The sequence below is a fragment of the Sebastes umbrosus genome, chromosome 14 (genome assembly GCF_015220745.1).
Source record: "Sebastes umbrosus isolate fSebUmb1 chromosome 14, fSebUmb1.pri, whole genome shotgun sequence".
Taxonomy (NCBI): Eukaryota; Metazoa; Chordata; class Actinopteri; order Perciformes; family Sebastidae; genus Sebastes; species Sebastes umbrosus.
The window spans coordinates 25,410,001-25,432,490 of NC_051282.1; the positions used below are offsets into that span (position 1 = coordinate 25,410,001).

At 37.1% G+C, this 22,490-nt stretch overlaps 3 protein-coding genes, 1 pseudogene and 2 gene segments (V, D, J or C); all 6 read left to right on the forward strand.

Annotated features, from left to right (window-relative positions):
- Positions 1–183: 183 nt before the first annotated feature.
- Positions 184–3,885, forward strand: LOC119502398 (immunoglobulin lambda-1 light chain-like). Its single transcript, XM_037793361.1, has 4 exons — positions 184–313; positions 406–731; positions 2,490–2,523; positions 3,360–3,885. Exons 1-4 carry the CDS (start codon positions 274–276, stop codon positions 3,683–3,685), a joined length of 726 nt encoding a protein of 241 aa, XP_037649289.1. The 5' UTR covers positions 184–273; the 3' UTR covers positions 3,686–3,885.
- On the forward strand, positions 1,683–15,541 carry LOC119502392 (immunoglobulin lambda-1 light chain-like). 4 transcript variants are annotated; one of them, XM_037793352.1, is made up of 4 exons: positions 1,683–1,763; positions 10,104–10,429; positions 14,140–14,173; positions 15,010–15,541. In XM_037793352.1, the coding sequence occupies exons 1-4, from the start codon at positions 1,724–1,726 to the stop codon at positions 15,336–15,338; spliced, it is 729 nt and encodes a 242-aa protein (XP_037649280.1). In that variant the 5' UTR covers positions 1,683–1,723; the 3' UTR covers positions 15,339–15,541. The 4 variants fall into 4 exon arrangements, 3 of the variants coding, with proteins under 3 accessions (XP_037649280.1, XP_037649279.1, XP_037649277.1); XM_037793351.1 differs by lacking the exon at positions 1,683–1,763 and adding an exon at positions 9,855–10,011; XM_037793349.1 differs by lacking the exons at positions 1,683–1,763; positions 10,104–10,429 and adding exons at positions 13,359–13,413; positions 13,499–13,824.
- LOC119502395 lies at positions 4,849–9,000 on the forward strand (annotated as a pseudogene).
- Positions 15,542–16,330: 789 nt separating the features above from the next.
- LOC119502404 lies at positions 16,331–17,033 on the forward strand. The segment is given in 2 exon segments: positions 16,331–16,534; positions 16,627–17,033. Coding segments are annotated over 2 exon segments (378 nt in total).
- A 1,278-nt stretch (positions 17,034–18,311) lies between these two features.
- LOC119502394 (immunoglobulin lambda-1 light chain-like) lies at positions 18,312–20,569 on the forward strand. The gene is made up of 4 exons (XM_037793356.1): positions 18,312–18,452; positions 18,538–18,863; positions 19,178–19,211; positions 20,044–20,569. Exons 1-4 carry the CDS (start codon positions 18,413–18,415, stop codon positions 20,367–20,369), a joined length of 726 nt encoding a protein of 241 aa, XP_037649284.1. The 5' UTR covers positions 18,312–18,412; the 3' UTR covers positions 20,370–20,569.
- Positions 20,570–21,266: 697 nt separating this feature from the next.
- Positions 21,267–22,001, forward strand: LOC119501319. The segment is given in 2 exon segments: positions 21,267–21,571; positions 21,664–22,001. Coding segments are annotated over 2 exon segments (378 nt in total).
- The last annotated feature ends 489 nt before the right edge of the window (positions 22,002–22,490 follow it).

The following is a 22,490-nucleotide window of genomic DNA, read 5'->3' on the forward strand; positions in this document are numbered from 1 at the left end:
ACATCATGGTATTTTGTAAATTAAAGTTGTCAACTACACTGACTTTAATGGATAAATTAAAGACATTTCCCTCCACAGAAGATAATAGAGCAACACATGTGAGAAACATGCAGATTGAGGCAAAGCTCCTCCTCCTGTCAGTCCCTCTCAGTTTCAGTGTTATATTAAATTGCTCCTCCAGCACCTCCTCTCCTCATCCTCCAAACCCTCTAATCTGTCAGCAGTGAGCTCACTTTCCAGGTTACAAGGCCGTTCTCAGCACACACTGACAACATGCTGGGGATCCTCTGCACTCTCATCACTGCTCTAACATGTAAGGAGGCTGACTTACTGCAGCTTTGACCTCATGTTGGATTCATCAGTTTGTGTGTTTCTCTTGACTCCGTGTCAACTTGTTGTTTCCAGGTGTGAGTGGTGTGACGGTGGTGACACAGAAGCCTCCTGTTGTGACGGTGAGGAAAGGAGAGACATCCACCATGGACTGTAACCTGGGGACTGTTACTAACTATCAGGCTTGGTGGTATAGACAGACTCCTGGAGGAGTTCCTCAGTATGTACTGAGCTTTCATAGCAGTTGGAGCTCTGTAGAATATGGCTCTGGTTTCTCCTCTCCAAAGTTCACATCCACTCATCAGTCAACATCAGATTATCGTTTGATCATCAACAATGTGGAGGAGGGAGACTCAGCAGTCTATTACTGTAAAACATGGGACACCTCTGTTGATGAGTACGTATCACAGTGATTTACACTGTGACAAAAACCTCCTCACTATTACTTCTGCTTTTTGAGACTCTGAAACATCTGATAATAGAGCCATCAAACAACACTCTTATTTGTTTTCAAACATTTAAATGCTCTTATTGGATTAATTCCCACATTAATCAATGACAGTATATTTATTTATTTCTTAAATACATGCTTTAATGATCAAAAAATAAGAAATAAGTAATGCACCAGTACTCCACCATCATCCATACTATCTGACATTTTCATGTAATTCAAGCTTTGAATAACTTTAACATATCTTTAAGTAACAGAAAGTTTACAGACACTAGTTGAAATACACAAAATGTGATAAATGTTGAATCCTCCTGTACTCAGGTAGTGATGGTTGTTACACTTCTAGCTGCAGCGATTGTGACAGTAATCTGACTACATACAGCTAAAGCACAACCAATGAAAACTCTGCATTAACTTTACATCAGGTCATCTAGATGAAGATATTCTTAATTTATGTTAAATCAGTTTGGATTATTAGGAAACATGTTTGTTTGGTGGTATAAAAAGTGTAGACGTGTGAAGACACAGATATTATAGAACACAGTTTACTTCACATTCAGCAATAAAAGATGAAGATGAACCGATACAGTGATGATGTGACTTATTGGATTATTTGAAGATGAATTAAAATGGAGATTTAATCAGGAAATCAGTCTGACTGGAGGCAATAATACTCACGCAAAGGACATCAGCAGACTTACAAACACCAACTGCTCATTATGAAATATGATATTATTAATGTAAAATGATTCAATGACACAATGTGAAACCACAAACACTATTTAGTTTATCTGTGGGTGAAAACTCCTCCTCCTCCTCCTCCTCCTCCGCGTCTCCTCTCCTCAGTGTCTTTATTAGCTTCAGTCTCTCTTCTCCTCTCACTCCAACCCTGCTCACCTCTCAGCTGGACAGTGAGGGACGTTTACACCACACACTGACAACATGCTGGGGATCCTCTGCACTCTCATCACTGCTCTAACATGTAAGATCTTCTTCTCTTTCCTTTTACAGCCCAGATTTCCACACAGAAACCTTTCACTCACGTCTCTTTCTCTGTGTGTTGACAGATGTTGATGCAGTGATAGTGCTGACTCAGACGCCTGCTGTCCACACAGTTTCTACAGGACAACAGGCTGTTCTCAACTGCAACATCCAGAGAGATGATAGCCAGTATGTCTATTGGTATAAACAGGTTCCTGGTGAAGCTCCTCAGTATGTTCTCAGATTTCACCATAGTAAAAGTTCACCCGACTTTGGATCAGGATTTTCTTCAGACCGATTCAACTCTAAATCCTCATCAAACATAGATTATCAGTTCATCATAAAGCGGACAGAGGCAGGAGACTCTGCTGTCTATTACTGTTACACAGGGGATACATCTGCTGATGAGCTCGTATCACAGTGATTCACACTGTGACAAAAACCTCAGTGAGAAACTCAATGCAGCTTCTATGAATTTTGAGCAAATTAAAATGAATTAAATCAGTAAATCTGATCAAAACAAGGACATATATTGAACAAAGTCGTCTAAAGAGCCAAGAGTGTTTGATACAAGTCCAGCAGTGTTTTGAAATGAAAGCAGACTGATGAAGTGAATGAGACGTTGACAGTGAAAGTTGGTCTCAACAGGATGTTTCAGTTCCACTCCCCTCATTAGTGAGAGTCAGGAGGTTTTTGTACGGCCATGTATACAAACTGAATCACTGTGGTATTCGGACCAGGCACCAAGCTGACTGTGACAAGTAAGTACTTTTTAACTGATCATAAAACAGGATGGATTTTATGTTTCTGATACATATTAAGAGAAAATAATCAATGCATCTGTTGCTAATTGTTTAAAATATTCAACATGTTGTTTGGTGAATAATAGATTGACTTTTTAACATCTGCTTTGATACCAGGCTGTGTGTTTGAAGGCAAAGGAAAGATCTGCTACTGATCACAATATTTTAAATATTTTTTACAAATACTCAAAAGTGTTTTAGCGGCTGAGGATTTTTACCAGTTGGACAACATTTACAAGATTTTTCTTGTTTATTTTAACATTATAAAACTCCATGTTAATTAGTCAAGAGTATTTTACATTTTCATATCAATACCAAACTGTACCTGTAATGTTGGTTTACTAATCTTCTAAAGTTTATGCATAATTCAGATTTTACCTGAATATTATTGTGGCTGTTTGAAATGAGATTTTTTGTGTTATAGACACCACTAAACTACTACTACAGATATACTTTAATTTATCACAATGCTTTAAATAATCATATAAGAGTTTAAATACCACTATTTTATAACACAGAAAATGACTTTATGACAGTTTCCAACATATATATTCTACTGAATTAATCAAAATATTTCTAAGTTAGTGATTGATAGATTGTTGATGATTTAAAGAGGAACACTGCTCATATTTAGGTGATGATTTCTAAATGTTTCTGCTGATTTAAAATGCTTTAATTCTTCAGCGTGTTTGTTAAATTGTCAACACAACTAATGAACTAATGTGTTACTGTCCTGCTTTGTATTAATGATGTGATTCCTAGTTATCTGATGAAAGTGCTTCATGTATTTTCAGGCTCCAGCTTCTCTCCTCCTGTCCTGACAGTCTTCCCTCCGTCCAGTGCTGAGCTCCAGTCCAACAAAGCCTCTCTGGTCTGTCTGTCCAGTCAGTCTGGGCCTTTTGCAGATGTGAGCTGGTTGTCTGGTGGGAGTCCAGTGAGCAGTGGGATCTCTACCAGCACCGCTGTTCAGCAACCAGACCACACTTTCCAAATCAGCAGCTATCTGGCCGTCCAGACGTCAGACTGGAACACGGATCAGGTTTACACATGTAAAGTGTCTTTGGGCTCCCAGACTTCAGAGAAAAACATCAAGAAGTCAGACTGTCCCACTGAACAATAGTAGAGGAGCACAATGACCATTTAACATCTGCTTCTTTACTGTTTGTGCTGTTTGCTCATCACAAGCTTCACATGGTGTAAAAGACGTGTCTGCATGCTTGTAATACATGTTGTGACCGTTAGGTGGAGGTGTTGTATCAGCTTTGCAAAATGATGCTTCTTTCAAGAATTATTCAATAAAAATACAAAAAAAACTGTGAAGGAAAAAGTGTTTGTATTTATTTGTACTCATGAAAACATAATTTATAAAGTTACATTAACTTCACTAGATTTTATTCTTCTCTTGATGTTCATCATACTGATAATTACAGTTAGTCCAGGACACAAAGATAACAGACATATCTCTTTTAATTCTTAGTTGAATGTGTATATTTAAATTCAGAAAGCTACGTTGTTATTAGAAGTTAATTTGCAATAAAATACAACACAGAGAGATTAATATTAATTTAACTGGTTTTAGTTGCTTGCAGTATTTGAGACGTTAGAAAAATCTGATAAAATGAGCAACTGAAACTGAGTTTTCATCCTCCGTCAGTGAAGCATCACCTCTCTACTCCTCCCTCTCTTCCTTCCCAGGATGCACCTGCAGGCCTCCTCTCCGTATTTATAGCTGCATGTAAATGAAGAGGTCAAGTGTCAGCTCTCTGTAACGTCAGCGGGAACTGTCTCTGACTGGAAACACACTGATAGTTTCATTATTAACATCTGCTCAATCAATGACTGTTTACTTCTTATGTGTGTGTGCAGAGCCAAAGTTTATATCCTGCAGCAGATGTCTGTTGTTGACGTACGAAAAACCTGCAAAATGATGCAAAATATATTAAAACTTTCATACATAAATCTCATTTATTAGGCACCAAAAATACTAAGAAATCAAAATTAATTGCAGGTTTTTAGACATCATGACTTCATCGTATTTTGTAAATTAAAGTTGTCAACTACACTGACTTTAATGGATAAATTAAAGACGTTTCCCTCCACAGAAGATAATAGAGCAAAACATGTGAGAAACTATGCAGATTGAAGCAAAGCTCCTCCTCCTGTCAGTCCCTCTCAGTTTCAGTGTTGTATTAAATTGCTCCTCCAGCACCTCCTCTCCTCATCCTCCAAACCCTCTAATCTGTCAGCAGTGAGCTCACTTTCCAGGTTACAAGGCCGTTCTCATCACACACTGACAACATGCTGGGGACCCTCTGCACTCTCATCACTGCTCTAACATGTAAGGAGGCTGATTTACTGCAGCTTTGACCTCATGTTGGATTCATCAGTCTGTGTGTTTCTCTTGACTCCGTGTCATCTTGTTGTTTCCAGGTGTGAGTGGTGTGACGGTGGTGACACAGAAGAACCAGTTGTGGCGGTGAGGAAAGGAGAGACAGCCACCATGGACTGTAACCTGGGGACTGTTACTGGCAGTGCTGCTCGCTGGTATAAACAGACTCCTGGAGGAGTTCCTCAGTTTGTACTGAGCTTTCGTCACGATTGGAGCTCTGTGACATATGGCTCTGGTTTCTCCTCTCCAAAGTTCACATCCACTCATCAGTCAACATCAGATTATCGTTTGATCATCAACAATGTGGAGGAGGGAGACTCAGCAGTCTATTACTGTCAGACATGGGACAGCTCTGTTAGTGAGCACGTATCACAGTGATTTACACTGTGACAAAAACCTCCTCACTATTACTTCTGCTTTTTGAGACTCTGACACATCTGATAATAGAGCCATCAAACAACACTCTCTGTCTGCTTCATGAAAAATGATTAATGCACTTAGATTACTATCAGATTTACTTCATCTTCATCTGTGTATCTCAAAAGTATTTATCACATTTGGGGTATTCAGAACAGCTTCTGTAAACGTTCTATCACTACAACATGTTAAATGGCAACACACAGCAGCATTTAAAGTCTGTTTTATACGTCAGACTCAGATATCAGGAATGACTGTCGAGTATATTTACTGGTGCTTTGCTTACACTTATTTTTCATTAATTAAACATGTTTGCAAAGCGCAATTTAAGATATAGCTTTAAAATGTATGTAGGAATCCAATAAAAGCATTTAGATGTCAAAAAAGTTCATTAATGTGCAGCTAAAACACAAGAAAATAAAATGCTACATTAACCCCCATAGGTCATGTAGATAAAGATATTTTTATGTTCAAATTTATATTGGCACAAAAGGTGTAGTACAACAGTACATCTATAATGGGACTGGTATTTTACAAATTTGCAATAATGTTATGCTACCCCATATTTCCTAACCCCTCCAATCCTCTTTGTGATTGATATAGTGCGGTACACATGGAAGATTTGACAACTTAAACATGGAATTACATTAATCACAAAGAAAGGAAAAAACAAATAAATAGGTAAAAGAAAATAATAATAAATAATAATAAAAAAATCAATATATATAACACACACACACATATATTATATTTAAAATAATAATAATAACAATAAAATAATAATAATGCAGACACCGAAACAAGCATTAAAAAAAAGCCAGTGGTTGCTGCGGGGAACAAAGACATTTTTGAATAGTTTTTAATAGTTTTAGTCAGAGCAATTTGGATTAATGAGGAATATTTAGAAGAATTAAAAACACTGAGGTAAGAAGTAAACTTTTACACTCTATAGTTCTGTTTACCTATAAAATATACAACTTAGTTAAAACTTTATAACACAAACTTATAAAACAACGACTATGTGTTAATCCTGTGGTTTACGTGATTAATAATAATATGGAAAAATAGAAATTAATTCCAGATTTGAATCTGATATAACAATTGTAGATTAATCTCAGGCCAAAATCATCAACGGCAATCAAATAAATTTTTCAGATACATTTTTATGAGGAATAGAAATTGCCAAATATATGCTGATTAATAAGAAATTATTTAATGTGAAACTGCATGCATGATGTTGAATTATGAGTGAAAATAGAGTCAAGTGTTGACACTCCTCCTCCTCCTCCTCCTCCTCCTCCTCCTCCTCCTCCTCCTGATCCTAATTCTCCTCCTCCTCCTCCTCCTCCACGTCTCCTCTCCTCAGTGTCTTTATTAGCTTCAGTCTCTCTTCTCCTCTCACTCCAACCCTGCTCACCTCTCAGCTGGACAGTGAGGGACGTTTACACCACACACTGACAACATGCTGGGGATCCTCTGCTCTCTCATCACTGCTCTAACATGTAAGATCTTCTTCTCTTTCCTTTTACAGCCCAGATTTCCACACAGAAACCTTTCACTCATGTCTTTTTCTCTGCGTGTTGACAGATGTTGATGCAGTGAAAGTGGTGACTCAGACGCCTGCTGTCCACACAGTTTCTACAGGACAACAGGCTGTTCTCAACTGCAACATCCAGACAGATTATGCTTATGTCAGTTGGTATAAACAGGTTCCTGGTGAAGCTCCTCAGTTTGTTCTCTATTTTTACCATAGTCTCAGTTCACCCAGCTTTGGATCAGGATTCTCTTCAGACCGATTCAACTCTAAATCCTCATCAAACATAGATTATCAGTTCATCATAAAGCAGACAGAGGCAGGAGACTCTGCTGTCTATTACTGTCAGACATGGGATAGCTCTCCCTATGCAGCTGTATCACAGTGATTCACACTGTGACAAAAACCTCAGTGAGAAACTCACTGCAGCTTTTATGAATTTTGAGCAAAATAAAATGAATCAAATCAGTAAATCTGATCAAAACAAGGACGGATATTGAACAAAGTCGTCAAAAGAGTCAAAAGTGTATGAAACAAGTCCAGCAGTGTTTTGTAATGAAAGCAGACTGATGAAGTGAATGAGACGTTGACAGTGAAAGTTGGTCTCAACAGGATGTTTCAGTTCCACTCCCCTCATTAGTGAGAGTCAGGAGGTTTTTGTACGGCCATGTATACAAACTGAATCACTGTGGTATTCGGACCAGGCACCAAGCTGACTGTGACAAGTAAGTACTTTTTAACTGATCATAAAACAGGATGGATTTTATTTTTCTGATACATATTAAGAGAAAATAATCAATGTATCTGTTGCTAATTGTTTAAAATATTCAACATGTTGTTTGGTGAATAATAGATTGACTTTTTAACATTTGCTTTGATACCAGGCTGTGTGTTTGAAGGCAAAGGAAAGATCTGCTACTGATCACAATATTTTAAATATTTTTTACAAATACTCAAAAGTTTTTTAGCAGCTGAGGATTTTTAACTGTTGGACAACATTTACAAGATTTTTCTTGTTTATTTTAACATCATAAAACTCCATGTTAATTAGTCAAGAGTATTTTACATTATGATATCAATACCAAACTGTACTTGTAATATTGGTTTACTAATCTTCTAAAGTTTATGGATAATTCAGATTTTACCTGAATATTATTGTGGCTGTTTGAAATTAGATTTTTTGTGTTATAGACACCACTAAACTACTACTACAGATATACTTTAATTTATCACAATGCTTTAAATAATCATATGAGAGTTTAAATACCACTTTTTTTATGACACAGAAAGTGACTTTATGACAGTTTCCAACATAAATATTCTACTGAATTAATACAAATATTTCTGAGTTAGTGATTGATAGATTGTTGATGATTTAAAGAGGAACACTGCTCATATTTAGGTGATGATTTCTAAATGTTTCTGCTGATTTAAAATGTTTTAATTCTTCAGCGTGTTTGTTAAATTGTCAACACAACTAATAAACTAATGTGTTACTGTCCTGCTTTGTATTAATGATGTGATTCCTAGTTATCTGATGAAAGTGCTCCATGTATTTTCAGGCTCCAGCTTCTCTCCTCCTGTCCTGACAGTCTTCCCTCCGTCCAGTGCTGAGCTCCAGTCCAACAAAGCCTCTCTGGTCTGTCTGTCCAGTCAGTCTGTGCCTTTTGCAGATGTGAGCTGGTTGTCTGGTGGGAGTCCAGTGAGCAGTGGGATCTCTACCAGCACCGCTGTTCAGCAACCAGACCAGACTTTCCAAATCAGCAGCTATCTGGCCGTCCAGACGTCAGACTGGAACACGGATCAGGTTTACACATGTAAAGTGTCTTTGGGCTCCCAGACTTCAGAGAAAAACATCAAGAAGTCAGACTGTCCCACTGAACAATAGTAGAGGAGCACAATGACCATTTAACATCTGCTTCTTTACTGTTTGTGCTGTTTGCTCATCACAAGCTTCACATGGTAGAAAAGACTTGTCTGCATGCTTGTAATACATGTTGTGACCGTTAGGTGGAGGTGTTGTATCAGCTTTGCAAAATGATGCTTTTTTCAAGAATTATTCAATAAAAATACAAAAAAAAAACTGTGAACAAAAGTGTTTGTATTTATTTGTACTAATGAAAACATAATTTATAATGTTACATTAACTTCACTAGATTTTATTCTTCTCCTGATGTTCATCTCACTGATAATTACAGTTAGTCCAGGACACAAAGATAACAGACATGTTTCTTCTTAATTCGAACTTGAATGTGTATATTTAAATTCAGAAAGTTTCGTTGTTATTAGAAATTAATTTGCAATAAAATCACCACAGAGATTAATATTAATTTAACTGGTTTTAGTTGCTTGCAGTAGTTAAGACGTTGGAAAAATCTGATAAAATGAGCAACTGAAACTGAGTTTTCATCCTCCGTCAGTGAAGCATCACCTCTCTACTCCTTCCTCTCTTCCTTCACAGGATGCACCTGCAGGCCTCCTCTCCTTATTTATAGCTGCATGTAAATGAAGAGGTCAAGTGTCAGCTCTCTGTAACATCAGAGGGAACTGTCTCTGACTGGAAACACACTGATAGTTTCATTATTAACATCTGCTCAATCAATGACTGTTTACTTCTTATGTGTGTGTGCAGAGCCAAAGTTTATATCCTGCAGCAGATGTCTGTTGTTGACGTACGAAAAACCTGCGAAATTATGCAAAATATATTAAAGATTTCATACATAAATCTCATTCATTAGGAACCCAAAATACTAAGAAATAAAAAAATAAATTGCAGGTTTTTAGACATCATGACTTCATAGTATCTTGTAAATAAAAGTTGTCATCTACACTGACTTTAATGGATGAATTGAAGACATTTCCCTCCACAGAAGATAACTGAACAACACATGTGAGAAACTATGCAGATTGAAGCAAAGCTCCTCCTCCTGTCAGTCCCTCTCAGTTTCAGTGTTGTATTAAATTGCTCCTCCAGCACCTCCTCTCCTCATCCTCCAAACCCTCTAATCTGTCAGCAGTGAGCTCACTTTCCAGGTTACAAGGCCGTTCTCATCACACACTGACAACATGCTGGGGACCCTCTGCACTCTCATCACTGCTCTAACATGTAAGGAGAATGACTTACTGCAGCTTTGACCTCATGTTGGATTCATCAGTCTGTGTGTTTCTCTTGACTCCGTGTCATCTTGTTGTTTCCAGGTGTGAGTGGTGTGACGGTGGTGACACAGAAGCCTCCTGTTGTGGCGGTGACGAAAGGAGAGACAGCCACCATGGACTGTAACCTGGGGACTGTTACTAATCATAATGCTTGGTGGTATAAACAGACTCCTGGAGGAGTTCCTCAGATTGTACTGTGGTTTTATCACGGTTGGAGCTCTGTGAGATATGGCTCTGGTTTCTCCTCTCCAAAGTTCACATCCACTCATCAGTCAACATCAGATTATCGTTTGACCATCAACAATGTGGAGGAGGGAGACTCAGCAGTCTATTACTGTAAAACATGGGACACCTCTGTTGATGAGTACGTATCACAGTGATTTACACTGTGACAAAAACCTCCTCACTATTACTTCTGCTTTTTGAGACTCTGAAACATCTGATAATAGAGCCATCAAACAACACTCTAATTTGTTTTCAAACATTTAAATGCTCTTATTGGATTAATTCCCACATTAATGGATGAAAGTATATTTATTTGTACCTTCCATACATGCTTTAATAATGACAAAATAAAGAAATAAGTAATGCACCAGTATGCACTCCACCATCATCCATACTATCTGACATTTTCATGTAATTCAAGCTTTGAATAACTTTAATATATCTTTAAGTAACAGAAAGTTTACAGACACTAGTTGAAATACACAAAATGTGATAAATGTTGAATCCTCCTGTACTCAGGTAGTGATGGTTGTTACACTTCTAGCTGCAGCGATTGTGACAGTAATCTGACTACATACAGCTAAAGCACAACCAATGAAAACTCTGCATTAACTTTACATCAGGTCATCTAGATGAAGATATTCTTAATTTAGTTTAAATCAGTTTGGATTATTAGGAAACATGTTTGTTTGGTGGTATACTAAATGTAGACGTGTGAAGACACAGAGATATTATAGAACACTGTTTACTTCATATACAACAATAAAAAATGAAGATGAACCGATACAGTGATGATGTGATTTATTGGATTATTTGAAGATTAATTAAAATGGAGATTTAATCAGGAAATCAGTCTGACTGGAGTCAATAATACTCACGCAAAGGACATCAGCAGACTTACAAACACCAACTGCTCATTATGAAATATGATATTATTAATGTGAAATGATTCAATGACACAATGTGAAACCACAAACACTATTTAGTTTACCTGTGGGTGAAAACTCCTCCTCCTCCTCCTCCTCCTCCTCCACGTCTCCTCTCCTCAGTGTCTTTATAAGCTTCAGTCTCTCTTCTCCTCTCACTCCAACCCTGCTCACCTCTCAGCTGGACAGTGAGGGACGTTTACACCACACACTGACAACATGCTGGGGACCCTCTGCACTCTCATCACTGCTCTAACATGTAAGGAGGCTGACTTACTGCAGCTTTGACCTCATGTTGGATTCATCAGTCTGTGTGTTTCTCTTGACTTTGTGTCATCTTGTTGTTTCCAGGTGTGAGTGGTGTGACGGTGGTGACACAGAAGCCTCCTGTTTTGACGGTTAGGAAAGGAGAGACAGCCACCATGGACTGTAACCTGGGGACTGTTACTGGCAGTGCTGCTCGCTGGTATAAACAGACTCCTGGAGGAGTTCCTCAGTTTGTACTGTACTTTCATCACAGCAGCAGTTCTCCAACATATGGCTCTGGTTTCTCCTCTCCCAAATTCACGTCTAATCATCAGTCAACATCAGATTATCGTTTGATCATCAACAATGTGGAAGAGGGAGACTCAGCAATCTATTACTGTCAGACATGGGACAGCTCTGTTAATGAGCACGTATCACAGTGATTTACACTGTGACAAAAACCTCCTCACTATTACTTCTGCTTTTTGAGACTCTGACACATCTGATAATAGAGCCATCAAACAACACTCTGTATCTGCTTCATGAAAAATGATTAATGCCGTTAGATTACTGTCAGATTTATTTCATCTACATCTGTGTATCTCAAAAGTATTCATCACATTTGGGGTATTCAGAACAGCTTCTGTAAACCTTCGATGTCTAAAACATGTTATATGGCAACACACAGCAGCATTTAAAGTTTGTTTTATACGTCAGACTCAGATATCAGGAATGACTGTTGAGTATATTTACTGGTGCTTTGCTTAAATTTATTTTTCATTAATTAAACATGTTTGCAAAGCGCAATTTAAGATATAGCTTTAAAATGTATGTAGGAATCCAATAAAAGCATTTAGATGTCAAAAAAGTTCATTAATGTGCAGCTAAAACACAAGATAATATAGGACATGTAGATAAAAACATTTTTATGTTCAAATTTGTATTGGCACAAAAGGTATAGTACAACAGTACAAATATAACGGGACTGGTATTTTACTCATTTTCAACAATGTTATGCTAAACCCATATTTCCTAACCCCTCCTATCCTCTTTGTGATTGAGATAGTGTGGTACACATGGACAATTTGACAACTTAAACATGGAATTACATTAAGCAATCACAAAGAAGGAAAAACAAATAAATAGAGAAAAGAAAATAATAATAAATAATAATAAAAAAAATCAATATATATATATACACACCCACACACACACATACATATATATTTAAAATAATAATAATAACAATAAAATCATTATAATGCAGACACCAAAACAAGCATTAAAAAAAAGCTAGTGGTTGCTGTGGGGGATAAAGACATTTTTGAATAGTTTTTAATAGTTTTAGTCAGAGTAATTTGGATTAATGAGGAATATTTAGAAGAATAAAAACACTGAGGTGAGAAGTAAACTTTTACACTCTATAGTTCTGTTTACCTATAAAATATACAACTTAGTTAAAACTTTATAACACAAACTTATAAAACAATGACCATGTGTTAATCCTGTGGTTTATGTGATTAATAATAACATGGAAAAATAGAAATTAATTCCAGATTTAAATCTGATATAACAATTGCAGATTCATCTCAGGCCAAAAATCATCAACGGCAATCAAATACATTTTTCAGATACATTTTTATAAGGAATACAAATTACCAAATATATGCTGATTAAGAAGAAATGATTTAATGTGAAACCCACATACATGATGTTGAATTATGAGTGAAAACTGAGTCAAGTGTTGACACTCCTCCTCCTCCTCCTGATCCTCATTCTCCTCCTCCTCCTCCTCCTCCTCCACGTCTCCTCTCCTCAGTGTCTTTATAAGCTTCAGTCTCTCTTCTCCTCTCACTCCAACCCTGCTCACCTCTCAGCTGGACAGTGAGGGACGTTTACACCACACACTGACAACATGCTGGGGACCCTCTGCACTCTCATCACTGCTCTAACATGTAAGATCTTCTTCTCTTTCCTTTTACAGCCCAGATTTCCACACAGAAACCTTTCACTCACGTCTTTTTCTCTGTGTGTTGACAGATGTTGATGCAGTGATAGTGGTGACTCAGACGCCTGCTGTCCACACAGTTTCAACAGGACAACAGGCTGTTCTCAACTGCAACATCCAGAGAGATGATAGTAATTATGTCAGTTGGTATAAACAGATTCCTGGTGAAGCTCCTCAGTATGTTCTCAGATTTCACCATAGTCAAAGTTCACCCAGCTTTGGATCAGGATTCTCTTCAGACCGATTCAACTCTAAATCCACATCAAACATAGATTATCAGTTCATCATAAAGCGGACAGAGGCAGGAGACTCTGCTGTCTATTACTGTGACACATGGGATAGCTCTGCCTCTGCAGCTGTATCACAGTGATTCACACTGTGACAAAAACCTCAGTGAGAAACTCACCACAGCTTCTATGAATTTTGAGCAAAATAAAATGAATCAAATCAGTAAATCTGATCAAAACCAGGACATATATTGAACAAAGTCGTCTAAAGAGACAAGAGAGTTTGAAACAAGTCCAGCAGTGTTTTGTAATGAAAGTAGACTGATGAAGTGAACGAGACGTTGACAGTGAAAGTTGGTCTCAACAGGATGTTTCAGTTCCACTCCCCTCATTAGTGAGAGTCAGGAGGTTTTTGTACGGCCATGTATACAAACTGAATCACTGTGGTATTCGGACCAGGCACCAAGCTGACTGTGACAAGTAAGTACTTTTTAAGTGATCATAAAACAGGATGGATTTTATGTTTCTGATACATATTAAGAGAAAATAATCAATGTATCTGTTGCTAGTTGTTTAAAATATTCAACATGTTGTTTGGTGAATAATAGATTGACTTTTTAACATCTGCTTTGATACCAGGCTGTGTGTTTGAAGACAAAGGAAAGATCTGCTACTGATCACAATATTTTAAATATTTTTGACAAATACTCAAAAGTTTTTTAGTGGATAAGGATTTTTAACAGTTGGACAACATTTACAATATTTTTCTTGTTTATTTTAACATTATAAAACTCCATGTTAAATAGTCAAGAGTATTTTACATTGTCATATCAATACCAAACTGTTCTTGTAATGTTGGTTTACTAATCTTCTAAAGTTTATGCATAATTCAGATTTTACCTGAATATTATTGTGGCTGTTTGAAATGAGATTTTTTGTGTTATAGACACCACTAAACTACTACTACAGATATACTTTAATTTATCACAATGCTTTAAATAATCATATAAGAGTTTAAATACCACTTTTTTATAACACAGAAAGTGACTTTATGACAGTTTCCAACATAAATATTCTACTGAATTAATCAAAATATTTCTAAGTTAGTGATTGATAGATTGTTGATGTTTTAAAGAGGAACACTGCTCATATTTAGGTGATGATCTCTAAATATTTTTGCTGATTTAAAATGTTTTAATTCTTCAGTGTGTTTGTTAAATTGTCGACACAACTAATGAACTAATGTGTTACTGTCCTGCTTTGTATTAATGATGTGATTCCTAGTTATCTGATGAAAGTGCTCCATGTATTTTCAGGCTCCAGCTTCCCTCCTCCTGTCCTGACAGTCTTCCCTCCGTCCAGTGCTGAGCTCCAGTCCAACAAAGCCTCTCTGGTCTGTCTGTCCAGTCAGTCTGGGCCTTTTGCAGATGTGAGCTGGTTGTCTGGTGGGAGTCCAGTGAGCAGTGGGATCTCTACCAGCACCGCTGTTCAGCAACCAGACCAGACTTTCCAAATCAGCAGCTATCTGGCCGTCCAGACGTCAGACTGGAACACGGATCAGGTTTACACATGTAAAGTGTCTTTGGGCTCCCAGACTTCAGAGAAAAACATCAAGAAGTCAGACTGTCCCACTGAACAACAGTAGAGGAGCACAATGACCATTTAACATCTGCTTCTTTACTGTTTGTGCTGTTTGCTCATCATAAGCTTCACATGGTAGAAAAGACGTGTCTGCATGCTTGTAATACATGTTGTGACCGTTAGGTGGAGGTGTTGTATCAGCTTTGCTAAATGATGCTTTTTTCAAGAATTATTCAATAAAAATACAAAAAAAACTGTGAACAAAAAAGTGTTTGTATTTATTTGTACTCATGAAAACATAATTTATAAAGTTACATTAACTTCACTAGATTTTATTCTTCTCCTGATGTTCATCTCACTGATAATTACAGTTAGTCCAGGACACAAAGATAACAGACATGTTTATTTTTAATTCTTAGTTGAATGTGTATATATATATTATTAATGTTAATTTGCAATAAAATACAACACAGAGTGATTAATATTAATTTAACTGGTTTTAGTTGCTTGCAGTAGTTGAGACGTTAGAAAAATCAGATAAAATGAGCAACTGAAACTGAGTTTTCATCCTCCATCAGTGAAGCATCACCTCTCTACTCCTCCCTCTCTTCCTTCCCAGGATGCACCTGCAGGCCTCCTCTCCTTATTTATAGCTGCATGTAAATGAAGAGGTCAAGTGTCAGCTCTCTGTAACATCAGAGGGAACTGTCTGACTGGAAACACACTGATAGTTTCATTATTAACATCTGCTCAATCAATGACTGTTTACTTCTTATGTGTGTGTGCAGAGCCAAAGTTTATATCCTGCAGCAGATGTCTGTTGTTGACGTACGAAGAACCTGCAAAATGATGCAAAATATATGAAAACATTCATACATAAATCTCATTCATTAGGCACCAAAAATACTAAGAAATCAAAATAAATTGCAGGTTTTTAGACATCATGACTTCATCGTATTTTGTAAATTAAAGTTGTCAACTACACTGACTTTAATGGATAAATTAAAGACGTTTCCCTCCACAGAAGATAATAGAGCAAAACATGTGAGAAACTATGCAGATTGAAGCAAAGCTCCTCCTCCTGTCAGTCCCTCTCAGTTTCAGTGTTGTATTAAATTGCTCCTCCAGCACCTCCTCTCCTCATCCTCCAAACCCTCTAATCTGTCAGCAGTGAGCTCACTTTCCAGGTTACAAGGCCGTTCTCAGCACACACTGACAACATGCTGGGAACCCTCTGCACTCTCATCACTGCTCTAACATGTAAGGAGGCTGACTTACTGCAGCTTTGACCTCATGTTGGATTCATCAGTCTGTGTGTTTCTCTTGACTCCGTGTCATCTTGTTGTTTCCAGGTGTGAGTGGTGTGACGGTGGTGACACAGAAGCCTCCTGTTGTGGCGGTGACGAAAGGAGAGACAGCCACCATGGACTGTAACCTGGGGACTGTTACTGGCAGTGCTGCTTACTGGTATAGACAGACTCCTGGAGGAGTTCCTCAGTATATACTGAGGTTTCATCACAGTTATAGCTCTGTATATTATGGCTCTGGTTTCTCCTCTCCAAAGTTCACATCCACTCATCAGTCAACATCAGATTATCGTTTGACCATCAACAATGTGGAGGAGGGAGACTCAGCAGTCTATTACTGTCAGACATGGGACGGCTCTGTTAATGAGAACGTATCACAGTGATTTACACTGTGACAAAAACCTCCTCACTATTACTTCTGCTTTTTGAGACTCTGAAACATCTGATAATAGAGCCATCAAACAACACTCTGTGTCTGCTTCATGAAATATGATTAATGTCAGATTTACTTCATCTTCATCTGTGTATCTCAAAAGTATCTTTCCAATTTTGTATTCAGAACAGCTTCTGTAAACTTTCTATGACTACAACATCTTAAATGGCAACACACAGCAGCATTTAAAGTCTGTTCTATATGTCAGACTCAGATATCAGGAATGACGGTGGAGTGCATTTACTGGTGCTTTGCTTATATTTATTTTTCATTAATTAAACATGTTTTCAAAGCGCAATTTAAGATATACCTTTAAAATGTATGTAGGAACGCCATAAAAATCATTTAGATGTCAAAAAAGTTCATTAATGTGCAGCTAAAACACAAGAAAATGTAGGTCATGTAGATAAAGACATTTTTATGTTGAATTTTTATAGGCACAAAAGGTATAGTACAACAGTACAACTATAACGGGACTAGTATTTTACATATTTTGCAACAATGTTATGCTAGACCCATATTTCCTAACCCCTCCAATCCTCTTTGTGATTGAGATAGTGTGGTACACATGGACAATTTGACAAGTAAAACATGGAATTACATTAAGCAATCACAAAGAAGGAAAAACAAATAAATAGATAAAAGAAAATAATAATAAATAATAATAACAAAATCTATATATGTACACACACACATATAAAATATATATAAAATAATAATAATAATAATAAAATCATAATTATGCAGACACCGAAACGAGCATTAAAAAAAAGCTAGTGGTTGCTGCGGGGATAAAGACATTTTTTAATAGTTTTTAATAGTTTAGTCAGAGCAATTTGGATTAATGAAGAATATTTAGAAGAATAAAAACACTGAGGTGAGAAGTAAACTTTAACACTCTATAATGCTGTTTACCTATAAAATATACAACTTAGTTAAAACTTTATAACACAAACTTATGAAACAACGACCAGGTGTTAATCCTGTGGTTTATGTGATTAATAATAATATGGAAAAATAGAAATTAATTCCAGATTTGAATCTGATATAACAATTGTAGATTAATCTCAGGCCAAAAATCATCAACGGCTATCAAATACATTTTTCAGATACATTTTTATGAGGAATAAAAATGATCAAATATATGCTGATTAATAGGAAATATTTAATCTGAAACCCACATACATGATGTTGAATTATGAGTGAAAACTGAGTAAAGTGTTGAACTCCTCCTCCTCCTCCTCCTCCTCCTCCTCCTCCTCCTCCTCCATGTTTCCTCTCCTCCATGTTTCCTCTCCTCAGTGTCTTTATAAGCTTCAGTCTCTCTTCTCCTCTCACTCCAACCCTGCTCACCTCTCAGCTGGACAGTGAGGGACGTTTACACCACACACTGACAACATGCTGGGGATCCTCTGCACTCTCATCACTGCTCTAACATGTAAGATCTTCTTCTCTTTCCTTTTATAGACCAGATTTACACACAGAAACCTTTCACTCACGTCTTTTTCTCTGTGTGTTGACAGATGTTGATGCAGTGAAAGTGGTGACTCAGACGCCTGCTGTCCACACAGTTTCTACAGGACAACAGGCTGTTCTCAACGGCAACATCCAGAGATATGATAGTGAGACTATCAGTTGGTATAAACAGGTTCCTGGTGAAGCTCCTCAGTATGTTCTCAAATTTTACTATGGGGACAAATCACTCAGCTTTGGATCAGGATTCTCTTCACACCGATTTGACTCTAAATTCTTATCAAACATAGATTATCAGTTAATCATAAAGCAGACAGAGGCAGGAGATTCTGCTGTCTATTACTTTGTAGCATGGGATAACTCTGCTAAGGAGTACGTATCACAGTGATTCACACTGTGACAAAAACCTCAGTGAGAAATTCACTACAGCTTCTATGAATTCTGAACAAAATCAAATAATACAAATCAGAGAAATGGAAAAATCATTGAAGGACATTAAATGAAGTCGTCTAAAGAGACGAGAGTGTTTGAAACAAGTCCAGCAGTGTTTTGTAATGAAAACAGACTGATGAAGTGAACGAGACGTTGACAGTGAAAGTTGGTCTCAACAGGATGTTTCAGTTCCACTCCCCTCATTAGTGAGAGTCAGGAGGTTTTTGTACGGCCATGTATACAAACTGAATCACTGTGGTATTCGGACCAGGCACCAAGCTGACTGTGACAAGTAAGTACTTTTTAACTGATCATAAAACAGGATGGATTTTATGTTTTTGATACATATTAAGAGAAAATAATCAATGTATCTGTTGCTAATTGTTTAGAATATTCAACATGTTGTTTGGTGAATAATAGATTGACTTTTTAAGATCTGCTTTGATACCAGGCTGTGTGTTTGAAGACAAGGGAAATATCTGCTACTGATCACAATATTTTAAATGTTTTTGACAAATACTCAAAGTTTTTTAGCGGCTGAGGATTTTACCAGTTGGACAACATTTAGAAGAATTTTCTTGTTTATTTTAACATTATAAAACTCCATGTTAAATAGTCAAGAGTATTTTACATTGTCATATCAATACCAAACTGTTCTTGTAATGTTGGTTTATTAATCTTCTAAAGTTTATGGATAATTCAGATTTTACCTGAATATTATTGTGGCTGTTTGAAATTAGATTTTTTGTGTTGTAGACAACACTAAACTACTACTAGATATACTTTCATTTATCACAATACTTTAAATAATCATATGAGAGTTTAAATACGACTTTGTTATAACACAGAAGGTGACTTTATGACAGTTTCCAACATAAATATTCTACTGAATTAATCAAAATATTTCTAAGTTAGTGGTTGATAGATTGTTGTTGATTTAAAGAGGAACACTGCTCATGTTTAGGTGATGATTTCTAAATGTTTTTGCTGATTTAAAATGTTTTAATTCTTCAGCGTGTTTGTTAAATTGTCAACACAACTAATGAACTAATGTGTTACTGTCCTGCTTTGTATTAATGATGTGATTCCTAGTTATCTGATGAAAGTGCTCCATGTATTTTCAGGCTCCAGCTTCCCTCCTCCTGTCCTGACAGTCTTCCCTCCGTCCAGTGCTGAGCTCCAGTCCAACAAAGCCTCTCTGGTCTGTCTGTCCAGTCAGTCTGTGCCTTTTGCAGATGTGAGCTGGTTGTCTGGTGGGAGTCCAGTGAGCAGTGGGATCTCTACCAGCACCGCTGTTCAGCAACCAGACCAGACTTTCCAAATCAGCAGCTATCTGGCCGTCCAGACGTCAGACTGGAACACGGATCAGGTTTACACATGTAAAGTGTCTTTGGGCTCCCAGACTTCAGAGAAAAACATCAAGAAGTCAGACTGTCCCACTGAACAATAGTAGAGGAGCACAATGACCATTTAACATCTGCTTCTTTACTGTTTGTGCTGTTTGCTCATCTCAAGCTTCACATGGTAGAAAAGACGTGTCTGCATGCTTGTAATACATGTTGTGACCGTTAGGTGGAGGTGTTGTATCAGCTTTGCAAAATGATGCTTTTTTCAAGAATTATTCAATAAAAATACAAAAAAAACTGTGAACAAAAAAGTGTTTGTATTTATTTGAACTCATGAAAACATCATTTATAATGTTACATTAACTTCACTAGATTTTATTCTTCTCCTGATGTTCATCTCACTGATAATTACAGTTAGTCCAGGACACAAAGATAACAGACATGTTTATTTTTAATTCTTAGTTGAATGTGTATATATATATTATTAATGTTAATTTGCAATAAAATACAACACAAAGTGATTAATATTAATTTAACTGGTTTTAGTTGCTTGCAGTAGTTGAGAAGTTAAAAAAATCAGATAAAATGAGCAACTGAAACTGAGTTTTCATCCTCCGTCAGTGAAGCATCACCTCTCTACTCCTCCCTCTCTTCCTTCACAGGATGCACCTGCAGGCCTCCTCTCCTTATTTATAGCTGCATGTAAATGAAGAGGTCAAGTGTCAGCTCTCTGTAACATCAGAGGGAACTGCCTCTGACTGGAAACACACTGATAGTTTCATTATTAACATCTGCTCAATCAATGACAGTTTACTTCTTATGTGTGTGTGCAGCGCCAAAGTTTATATCCTGCAGCAGATGTCTGTTGTTGACGTACGAAAAACCTGCAAAATGATGCAAAATATATTAAAACTTTCATACATAAATCTCATTCATTAGGAACTGAAAATACTAAGAAATACATATAAACTGCAGGCTTCTTTGACATAATGACATCATGGTATTTTGTATATTAAAGTTGTCAACTACACTGACTTTAATGGATAAATTAAAGACATTTCCCTCCACAGAAGATAATAGAGCAACACATGTGAGAAACCATGCAGATTGAAGCAAAGCTCCTCCTCCTGTCAGTCCCTCTCAGTTTCAGTGTTGTATTAAATTGCTCCTCCAGCACCTCCTCTCCTCATCCTCCAAACCCTCTAATCTGTCAGCAGTGAGCTCACTTTCCAGGTTACAAGGCCGTTCTCAGCACACACTGACAACATGCTGGGGATCCTCTGCACTCTCATCACTGCTCTAACATGTAAGGAGGCTGACTTACTGCAGCTTTGACCTCATGTTGGATTCATCAGTTTGTGTGTTTCTCTTGACTCCGTGTCAACTTGTTGTTTCCAGGTGTGAGTGGTGTGACGGTGGTGACACAGAAGCCTCCTGTTGAGACGGTGAGGAAAGGAGAGACAGCCACCATGAACTGTAACCTGGGGACTGTTACTAACAGTGGTACTCGCTGGTATAAACAGACTCCTGGAGGAGTTCCTCAGTTTGTACTGTACTTTCATCACAGCAGCAGTTCTCCAACATATGGCTCTGGTTTCTCCTCTCCCAAATTCACGTCTAATCATCAGTCAACATCAGATTATCGTTTGATCATCAACAATGTGGAGGAGGGAGACTCAGCAGTGTATTACTGTAAAACATGGGACAGCTCTGTTACTGAGTACGTATCACAGTGATTTACACCGTGACAAAAACCTCCTCACTATTACTTCTGCTTTTTGAGACTCTGAAACATCTGATAAAAGAGCCATCAATCAACACTCTAATTTGTTTTCAAACATTTAAATGCTCATATTGGATTAATTCCCACATTAATCAATTTCAGTATATTTATTTGTACCTTCCATACATGCTTTAATGATGAAAAAATAAAGAAATAAGTAATGCACCAGTATGCACTCCACCATCATCCATACTATCTGACATTTTCATGTAATTCAAGCTTTGAATAACTTTAACATATCTTTAAGTAACAGAAAGTTTACAGACAATAGTTGAAATACACAAAATGTGATAAATGTTGAATCCTCCTGTACTCAGGTAGTGATGGTTGTTACACTTCTAGCTGCAGCGATTGTGACAGTAATCTGACTAAATACAGCTAAATCACAACCAATGAAAACTCTGCATTAACTTTACATCAGGTCATCTAGATGAAGATATTC

Excerpts from the sequence above, each read along its gene's own strand:
- LOC119502394 (XM_037793356.1), top strand. The coding sequence starts at position 18,413 with ATGCTGGGGATCCTCTGCACTCTCATCACTGCTCTAACAT. Across the intron at positions 18,453-18,537 it reads TCTCATCACTGCTCTAACAT|ATGTTGATGCAGTGAAAGTG; the intron begins GTAAGATCTTCT and ends GTGTGTTGACAG. Across the intron at positions 18,864-19,177 it reads ATAACTCTGCTAAGGAGTAC|GTATTCGGACCAGGCACCAA; the intron begins GTATCACAGTGA and ends TGAATCACTGTG.
- LOC119502392 (XM_037793352.1), top strand. The coding sequence starts at position 1,724 with ATGCTGGGGATCCTCTGCACTCTCATCACTGCTCTAACAT. Across the intron at positions 1,764-10,103 it reads TCTCATCACTGCTCTAACAT|GTGTGAGTGGTGTGACGGTG; the intron begins GTAAGATCTTCT and ends TGTTGTTTCCAG. Across the intron at positions 10,430-14,139 it reads ACACCTCTGTTGATGAGTAC|GTATTCGGACCAGGCACCAA; the intron begins GTATCACAGTGA and ends TGAATCACTGTG.
- LOC119502398 (XM_037793361.1), top strand. The coding sequence starts at position 274 with ATGCTGGGGATCCTCTGCACTCTCATCACTGCTCTAACAT. Across the intron at positions 314-405 it reads TCTCATCACTGCTCTAACAT|GTGTGAGTGGTGTGACGGTG; the intron begins GTAAGGAGGCTG and ends TGTTGTTTCCAG. Across the intron at positions 2,524-3,359 it reads CACCAAGCTGACTGTGACAA|GCTCCAGCTTCTCTCCTCCT; the intron begins GTAAGTACTTTT and ends ATGTATTTTCAG.